The sequence below is a fragment of the Montipora capricornis genome, chromosome 8 (assembly GCF_036669925.1).
Source record: "Montipora capricornis isolate CH-2021 chromosome 8, ASM3666992v2, whole genome shotgun sequence".
NCBI classification, from domain to species: domain Eukaryota; kingdom Metazoa; phylum Cnidaria; class Anthozoa; order Scleractinia; family Acroporidae; genus Montipora; species Montipora capricornis.
Genome location: NC_090890.1, coordinates 6,894,624 through 6,904,623, shown reverse-complemented (window position 1 = coordinate 6,904,623; position 10,000 = coordinate 6,894,624). Strand labels below are relative to the sequence as shown.

Sequence of the window (10,000 nt, the reverse complement as noted above, 5' to 3'; positions counted from 1 at the left end):
ATAAAGGCTTTTTACTGATTGTGATGTAGATCAGTATTCAAATGTTTGCCGAAGGCTTGCCTTGCCTCTTTGTCTCTTTGTTCAGTGCCGGCAGCCTGAGCAGAAGACACGCACAACAATATTTAACAATTAGACCCATGGCCCTTGAGGGCGAAGGGTCTAATTGTTTTAGTATCACCCAGTTAGTCGGACAGAAAAGACAATAACAAAGTTAGCAAATGCAAGTTGAAGAAATATTTATTTAGGAATAAAAAGAAAGAAAGCGTCAGGCTTTTCGTTACTCGAGGACTATTACTAATAGTCCTCTAGTAGTTTAGCCTATCAAAATGCGGCATTTGCATTAGTCCACAAGTTGGGTGATACTAATTGTGACAGTCATTATCAATCCGTCGGTGGATTCGCTGTTCTTGATTACTTACAATGTAGTCCGAGAAGTTATTTTTTAATTTTCCAGAAATGATAATTCATTAATTCTGATCGTTCCAGCTGTTAATCGAGGAATTCCCAATTTCGGTAGTCTTCGCTGCCATTCCAGGGGCACATGGTTCGACAACTATTCCCGGTTTCAAATCGATAACATGTTGCGCAGAGCAAGTCATACATAAATAATACTAGAAACTGAAATTCTAATAAACATAGCTTATATCGCATGGAAAACAGAATTATATAGCCCATTTGATGTGCAATGGAAACAGATTACTTTACTCAGTCATAGAATAAAGAGTTTCGAGGGCCTTGAAAATGGCGACTGAAGTAATATGGGCGCGCAATTGAGAGTTGGCGAGTAAGATTTTTTAAGTCATCACTGAAGTCAATTGCTTTTTTCTTCTCTAATTTCCGCAGACAAAGGATATAGGATGCCTTCGCCACGTTCTGCTACTTTATAAATACCACGATGTCTATCAGCTGTCTGAAATAAGTGTGGGCTGTTATGAGGAGACGGCCGGCCTGCAAAGTTACAGAACATGTTATACTGCGAAACTTACAGGATTCTGGTACAAAGCACCCGAAGTCAAATCATCTGGGCGCTTGCGAGTTTCCCTCACTGTCTCATTCGCATCGTCATTGTATGGAAGCTTTGATCAATGCGTCGTTTTCGACTTTGGAAAGAAACCTTACCTGGTGCAAAAGCTTAACGCAGATGTACATAGCGAGGTCTCCACACTTAGTCCTTCTAATGTTCCTTCTGCCGCAATCTGGAACGAAAGGTCCGTGCAAGTGGTCAGGCTCGTTCCTGAATCGGGGGCAGCTCTCCAAGGTATGCACTGGTCGAGAGTTTACAGCCTTCAGGAAAAATTAAAGATACCCGATGAAAAATTAAGTCGCGACAATTACAAGAAAATCATGCATGCATTGTTGCATGTGGAGGAGGGATTCATGAAGGCCGAAATTGCACGGTGAGTACTACGGCCAAGTGCTGAATTTTATTTTTGTTCAAATTACTAGGCCTATGAATGTGACCACACAACTATATATACATTTATTTCATACAACTACAACTGAGTGATGCATGTTCAACTATTCAGTCTGGGAAAAAACAATTTCGCGCAAAGACAACAAATGAATAAGGTGCCAAGTGGTGGTAGAAAAGGATTGAAGATATAAAAAACCTACAGTCTCGGTCACAAATGTTGTAACACAGACGGCAATTTGCCCCCTCTCCCCCTTCAATGTTGATGTTTATGGGTTGGAGTGCAAAAACCAACCGGTAAATGCAACATTGATTGGAGGGAGGAGGAGGGGTACGTTATTAACAGCCTTGATGCGCTTCACTTGCTGTTAAAGCGAAGTGTTACAACTATTTATGACCGAGATTGTCTGGGTGTTGAATGACGTAATTCAGATAACGAAAAGCGCCATTACCAAGGTATTCTATAACGTTTGCTTTCATGGGACTTTCATAATGAAAATATGTCGAAGCATGTTTAGCTACTTTTGAAATTGATAGAAAGAGATGACTTGTTGCTAAAAGGGAAAGATATCTTGTAGATTTACGAGCGAAAAGCTGCACAAGCGTAATGGCCTTTAATTGAACCCTGTTTCGATATTAAACGTCACACGGCCAAGAGCTTTTTACTGAAGCCACGTTAAATTGAAGGACTTTTCGATAGTAAAGTTGCTGATTTTTGTGATATTTCAACAGCAACGGTTGAAAGAATTTCCAAAAGAAATAGGAACACTCCCGCGTGTTTAAAAAAATTGTCAAAAAGAGGGCGTAAGTTCAAGCTACTGTAAGTAACACACTGAGAAAGCACATCATTTGCTGTCTCAGGTTCCTGCGAAAAAGAGACGGGACTTTTACCTGTAAAAGAATAGACACTGTGCATAATGATCCGAACGAGGGGTGGTGGTACCAAGTATTATTTATTACCTTAACTCGTTTTCAGCTCCATAGCGTACAACAGTAAATGTTCTCTTTTTGGTGTGTAAACACATTCTTACACCGGTGGAGTATGTGGAAAAAAGGTTGTTGGTTTCATCATAAGGTTGCAAGTACTATTTTCAACGATTTGTCTTCTACTTTTTTACTTAACAATCAATTGTCTTGTTGTTTTGCCTTTTAATAGGTATTGAAATTATAGCTCTGCAAAGAAAAAGTTATATTTACTGGTATATTCCCTTAGATAAAGGACTCCGCCCATTGACTTGTAGAAAATTGCTTGTGCAAACAATGAACATCATCATTGTGATCACGGTACACCGTCACCGTTTTTTCCAAAATTATTCACGCTCCCTTTAAATCGGTCTTCTTTGCCCAATTGTTTACTAGAAAATAAGCACTAGAACACAACTTAACAATAGCGAGATTTTCAAGCCATTGGCCTTTTTTTCCTTCAAAATCTCAACGGTACACCATGGTGATCCGTTGTCAGTAAATTAATTACAGTCTACTGAAATTATTTAGCAATGAACGGATCACCATGGTGTACCGTTGCAAATAAGCCTAAGAAATGTGCTGTTGTGATTTCTACTAATTGTGCTTACACATAGTAATTACTACTAGTTCAGAACGATTAAACTTCCTAGTTTTTTCAAAACACAACGCCAAAATTAAGACGAAAAGGATGGTGATCCGTCAACGGTACACCACAATCCCGTCTAACCAAAATAGGAACAGAGTTTAGGACTGGGGATAGACTAGTTCAAGAAAACAAACACTCAGACGAACTTGCATCATTCCACTCTCTTTAATCCAGACAAAGAAAGGTACACATAGAAGATAGGCGTATCATAGGCGTATCTCCTTTAAAGAAAACCCGCATATCTAAATGGTCTTGGGTGCTCGCAGCTGAACCTAATGGCCTTCTAATAGTAACACCAAACCATGCCATAAGATGATATTTGCTGTTCATCTGAAATAATTTAGAAATACGACTTCCGCCGCTTTTGTATCTACCCTGCGAAGGTTGTACTTGACGGCTTGCAAAATGAGCTATACATATATGTAAGAAGACTTAAAAGAAACGCTGTGCCTCAATTCGGTGGCCCTTTCAAATGCAAGATGCGGTATTTATCTCTTCTTTTTTTCAATTAGATTTGGACTAATCGGTTATAAAATACGCGAATCGCGCTTGACGGGAATTCAATGTTCCAAGTGGCACAGCCCTTTCGCCTACCACACCAACTGCGCCGACTAACGCAGTCTTCCTCTATTATTTTAACTGGTAGCCTTATTTATCAGTAGTTATCAGGATATAAAACTTGACTTTGGAACCTTTTCAAACCTTCCTTTACAGCTAATGGCCTACTTTCACTTTGTGGTGATTCTTTTCTGATAAACACATCAGTCTCTCAAAATATCACTAGTGTCGATTTTCTTTAATTGCTTGTGCAAACACAAATACAAAAACACACCAAAAAACACGGAAAATCTGTATATCACCAAACCAGTCTACATACTTTATAGTTTACTACAAAACCGTTAATACTATCGCCAAAATTCTATTTAACGACAACTAACATTGCTCACAAGCCTAAAACGATAACTTCAGCAATCGTCACATCACTTACGGCGCTGAAAACAATTATTCCTGATAAATACAGTCTCGGTCACAAATGTTGTAACACAGACGGCAATTTGCCCCCTCTCCCCCTTCAATGTTGATGTTTATGGGTTGGAGTGCAAAAACCAACCGGTAAATGCAACATTGATTGGAGGGAGGAGGAGGGGTACGTTATTAACAGCCTTGATGCGCTTCACTTGCTGTTAAAGCGAAGTGTTACAACTATTTATGACCGAGATTGTAGGTACATTTAACTCACGACCTTTTAAGGCGATTGCCAAACCATTGATAAAGACTTAAATTAGGTTGCCAAACTAGATTTAAAATACAAGGAAGGATTACGTTTTTGCAAACGTTAGCCGTGTAGCACTTATATTTCAACAGACTTAACTGATTAGAGTGTAATGTGAAGTGCTAGTTTTCTACCCCATATGAGCCATCTGAGCGTTAGGCCTACTGATGGGCCCACGCAAGGATAGAGAAATACTCTGACCAGAGTAAAGGAAAGGAAAGGAACTTTATTTAAGTGTCTAGTCGTTCTAGCGCTGGAGCGCTAATTGGGGACACTGTAAAGTGAAATGAACAATGAAAGTAAATCAAGTCAAATGTCGGTGGGAATTGAACCCACGACCTTCGGGTTAGATCACCGCTGCTCTGCCGACTGAGCTACGAGGTCAGACGGGAGAAGGCCATGGGAAATGAAGACGTTAAAGTCACGGCAATGTACATGTACAAGTACAAGGAAGAATTACGTTTTTGCAAACGTTAGCCGTGTAGCACTTATATTTGAACAGACTGGACTAATTAGAGTGTAATGTGAAGTGCAATGTGAAGTGCTAGTTTTCTAAATAAACGAGGTTCCGATGTATCAAGTAGAGTTTAAAAGATTAAGACGTCCGAGTTTAGATACGACGTTTCTTTGGTGCCTACTATTGTTATTGCGCATACGTTTTGCGCATCTCGAGATACTCGGGTTTCCTATGGGTGATTCTTCTTAATACAGGGATATTTTTGCGCGATTCAAAACTATGCGGAAAAAGCAAAACTTAGCAACTGCTCTAAGTATATCAAATAGAAAATTAATTGGGGGTAACCATGCATTTTTCAGATATAATTAAGCTTCAATTTGGAAAAGAACGCCATACATTGCTTTGTCTTTTAAAGATTTTTACAAATATTGTTGATTAATTATCATCGAAAAATGCGTGGTTACCCCCAATTTTCTTTTTGGATCTCAATAACACTTGTTAAGATCTGCTTTTCCCGCATATTCAGTAAACCGCGTAAAAATACCTTTGAATTAGTAGTCACGGTCTTTAACTAAAAAGAAATTTAAGCTATGTCAACAAAATTCACCCACTGCCTCTCAAGTTAATTGTCTATAGCAACCATGATCTACTTTTCCACAGATACACTCTGAATAATGCACAATTGCATGCGCAATGGAACATCTTTGATGAGATGACAGGAATGAAGTGTGCAGTGGATAATGAGCTTTTCGGAATCCTCCATCTGCAAGAGGAAGATGCCTTGAGACCTGATGATGCTGCCGGGCGCCTCCTCTACCGTAATGTAAACTCCGTGTGGCTACAACTTTCCGAAGGCAACTCCAACAAAGTCTACGAGGCTCCTGTTGAGAAAGTCGACAGTGAATGTGTTGTGCTGAGACTGGCAGCCAAGATTTGCTCTGAATTGAGCCTTTATGACACCTGTGATGTTAACGTTAATGCCCAGTTCCAGTTAAACCGATGGCCAATTTGTGAAATGCACGCCTCTGTTGATAGGCTTACATCAGGCCAGTTGGAAAGATTTGTTTTCCCAGCGCCAAGAGCTCCGGCTTTCAGTAATGAAGTAAGCAGTGTTAAGCAATTTAAAATTTGGAGAACAACCAGCTCCAACAACTCCAGAATTTTCAATAGGATACTGATGGATGGTTGTTTCAACATTCCGGATTATGAAAAGATAAAGCAGTTTGTCCTTACAATTTATCTACTCCCAGAGCAGGGACCACCCACCTTTTCCTTCTATCGTAATAAAATGCTTATTATATAATGAACAAAATATCGCTTTCCTGAATGCTCAAATAGGTTATAGATTGCAAAAGAAGTTATAGAGTGCAATATGGAAGTTGCTATGGAAACCAAGCGATACAGTGATTTTGTTGAGTATATAATAGATAAAAAATCGTATGAACTTGCTCGTGCATTTTATGATTTATGATCACTCGTGATGTTTTGAAAGTTCTCAACTCGTGTACAGCTCGTGCAATTTTGAGAACTTTCAAAACATCACTAAATCACATAAATCACGAAATGCACTCACGTTCATGCGATTTCCTGTACAAAGACCTTTTAACGAGCAGGCTCAGTTGGTTGGGCATGGGACTACTAGGTGCGGGGGGTCGCGGGTTCAACTCCCCGTTGGACCAACACACAAGGTCTTTAAATAACTGAGGAAAGTGACAAACTGAGAAAGTGTTGCCTGCAAATTGTTAGACTTTATAGTCTTATCGGATTAGGACGATAAACCGTTGGCCCCGTCTCACAAGTCTTCAATGTTCATAACCCTGTGGGACGTAAAAGAACCCACACACTATTCGTAAAGAGTAGGGCATACACCTTATTCCAAAATGGCTACCATTTTAATATTCTTTTGTTTGATTGCAAATTGGCTCTTTCGGCCTCGCTTTCAAACGCAAAATTTAAAAGAATACTTTACCTTGAACTAGGCCGAAAGGGCCAATTTGCAATCAAACAAAAAAATACTAAAATGGCAGCCATTTTGGAATAAGGTGTATGGAGCTCCCGGTGTTGTGGTTAGGCCTCGTTCCATTCCGGATCATTCATGGATTGGGTGAGATCACTGTCAGTTTCGCCTATGAATGCTGATGTCCGGTCTCGCCCATAAAATGTTTACTGGTAAAGTGTATTTGGAGATGTAAATAGGAAATGCGCTGTATATATTCACAACCATTACCAAGTAAAATTCATTATCGTTAACACAGATTAAAGACAATCTTACTCATATCTAATGCCCCGTTCACCCCAAACCTTAACCATGTTTTCAAGATGTTTAGTTAAACGCGGTTTGAAAGTGTTTTCGTTTTAAAGCATCAACACTGATTTTGTCGACTTCAAATTTAGCACAAATCAAATCATGTTTTGAAACTCACTGGAATCTCATGTAAAAGCTAGTCCTAATTTTTCTGTGACTGAATTCTTATTTTGTTAAACCCAGGTTAATTAAACATGTCTTGTTGGTGAGAATGGGGTATGGGTGAACACAAATTCATAGCAGATGGTATGAAAGAAAGACAAGGAATTCAGTCAACCGCGCACCGGTGGCTCAGTTGGTTGAGCACCGGGCTGTAACGCGGCCGGACCAACACTCAGGGTCTTTAAATAACTGAGGAGAAAGTGCTGCCTTTGTAATTACATCTGCAAATGGTTAGACTCTCTACTCCTCTCGGATAAGGGCGATAAGCCAGAGGTCCCGTCTCACAACCCTTCAATGTTCATAATCATGTGGGACGTAAAAGAACCCGCACACTTGTCGTAAAGTGTAGGGCATGTAGTTCCCAGTGTTGTGGTCTGTCTTCTGTGGTGCATCATGGTTGGGAGGGTAAATACTCGGAGATATATGATATGATATGATATGATTGATTTAAGCCTAAAAAGGCCCGGCTTCAATGGAATTCAAGCCAAAGATCTCTAAAAAATCTATGAATCCTTGTGTCAATGAGGGTTTCTTTTAAGATCACGTGATCACAAGCCCGATGATGATACCTCATGAAATTAAATAACTATTTTCTCATTTCCATTAAAACCCTGTCTGAGCATGCTTATATTGCATCCGTTCTTACACCTCGTATTCGATTTAATTTTCTTCATAAATATTTTAGGTCTCAATTCGTTGGCATTGGCTTTTAGATAAGAGACTAAATGAACACCAAAAGGAGGTCATCAGGAGGATAGCTCTTCAGGAGTACAACGCCCCACCTCTTGTGGTCTTTGGTCCATTTGGTACAGGAAAGACGTTCACTCTGAATCAAGCTGTCCGTCTACTGGTGCAGATGGACAAATCACACAGAATCCTTCTTTGTACCCACTCAAATCGCGCAGCTGATATTCATGTGGAATTGCTACATAAGTACTTGACGGAACAGAACGGTACACCAGCAGCAAGGCCATTGAGAATATATCAACTTATGAGAAGGTATTCACCTTAACAAATCGAAAGTGGTTCAGCGCTTTCTGTACTCATATCGGTCGACAACGATATTCGTCATCACAGTGGTCAAAATTTGTTCAGGACTCACTCGGCTGCGCCTCGCAAGCATGACGCGTACAGCGTTGTCGAGACTCTTATCGACAACTGCAAATTAGCCAATCAGATTACGAGATTACAAGCTGTATCGTAAATACTTTTGTTCTTGGGCCATCGTAGTTTGATCAAAAATAAGACACAAACAGCAGTGATAAACATATTGAACTTGTTCATTTTGATAATGACTTGACGTTTCGTATGTGCTCTACATACATTTTCAAAAGTAACCGTTGAAATTTAAAACAGCTATTTATATATAACAAATCGGATGAGGGGACTGGAACCTAGATTAAGCAAATACTTAACAGTAAAATATATAATAATAATAATTATAATAATAATAAAAACAGAAAAGATTAATAAAGCATCAGCTTTTCACTTCCGACGTTGACGTTGAAAGCTGGCTCAAGTTCTTGAATAAAGAAGGTCTCTTTTATTTTACAATGATAGTCAGTTTTGCCCTTCGCTAAAATATCAAAATGATCCCACTTGATGTTATGTCCAGTGGCCTTGACGTGGTCAGCAATGGCTGAAGTATTGTCATTTTTAGCTAGGGCCTTAAAATGTTCGGTTTTTCTATCGTGAAGCCGCCGTTTAGTTTTACCGATGTAAAAACCGTTACAATCCCAACAATTTGCTCTGTAAATAACTCTGGATTGTTGTGAACGATTAATGCGGTCCTTGTAAGGAAAGAAAGATTTTATACATCGAGTGCTCTGAAAAACAATCTTAAGGTTAACACAAGAGTAGAATTTGTACACACAAGATTTCAGGCGTTTAGCGACTTGGTTGCTTTGCAAACCTAAGTAGGGAAGTAGGATAACAATATCTTTCTTAGGAACTGTAGACACTGGATTGTTATGCTGATGTTGTCTGTTTTTGTTCAAAACATCGTTGATATGATAGTTGATTATGCCTTGTGGGTAGCCGTTCTGAAGAAGGAGTTTTCGAAGATCAATGAGGGCAGATTGTAGCAAGGAACCAGATGAACAAAGACGGTAGTAGCGATAAGTGAGGGAGCGGATGAGGTTTATTTTGTACTTTCGTGGAGTGAAGGAATCCCATTTCGTGTAGAGACCTGTGAAAGTTTTCTTTCGGTAGATGGATGTCGTGAAAGCGTTGTTTTGATTACGTGTGACAAGAATGTCCAAAAATGGAATTGCATTGTTATGTTCAAATTCAATGGTAAATTTAATATTGCGATGACAGCCGTTCAACTAGTGCAAAAAGTCATTTGCACTGTCTTTGTTGTGGAACATGGTGAATGTCTCATCAACGTAACGATTCCAAAATAAAGGACTAACTGTGGCGTTCAGCAACCACTTTTCTTCAAAAGCACACATAAAAATGTTGGCTAAGACAGGGCCCAATGGTGAACCCATGGCAACACCATCGATTTGGTCGTAGTATTTACCATCAAAAAGAAAGTGGCTCTTCTTGGTGGCAAATTCCACTGAATAGCTTGCGTAAAACATCCCTGGGTAAAGCCGGAGGATCAGCAAGAGAATACAATTTGTCTAGACAAATGTTTAGTGTTTCCTCGAGTGGCACATTTGTAAATAGGGAGGAGACATCCAAAGAGCACATTATTCCATTCTTATGCTTATACTTTTTAGCCCAATCCGCGAAGCTGAAAGAGTCTTTGACAGTGTAATGGTTGGTCGAGATAG

The 10,000-nt window shown here is 39.5% G+C and overlaps 1 protein-coding gene across 3 annotated transcripts in view; it reads left to right on the top strand.

Annotated features, from left to right (window-relative positions):
* The window catches only part of LOC138059330 (3'-5' exoribonuclease HELZ2-like), a 349,076-nt gene that overhangs the window by 300,809 nt on the left and 38,267 nt on the right, over nt 1-10,000 (top strand). For all 3 annotated transcript variants that reach the window (XM_068904900.1, XM_068904902.1, XM_068904901.1), the window contains 3 exons: nt 844-1,397; nt 5,414-5,855; nt 7,906-8,219. In XM_068904900.1, the coding sequence (XP_068761001.1) occupies nt 844-1,397; nt 5,414-5,855; nt 7,906-8,219 (1,310 nt within the window). The remainder of the gene's footprint in view (nt 1-843; nt 1,398-5,413; nt 5,856-7,905; nt 8,220-10,000) is intronic.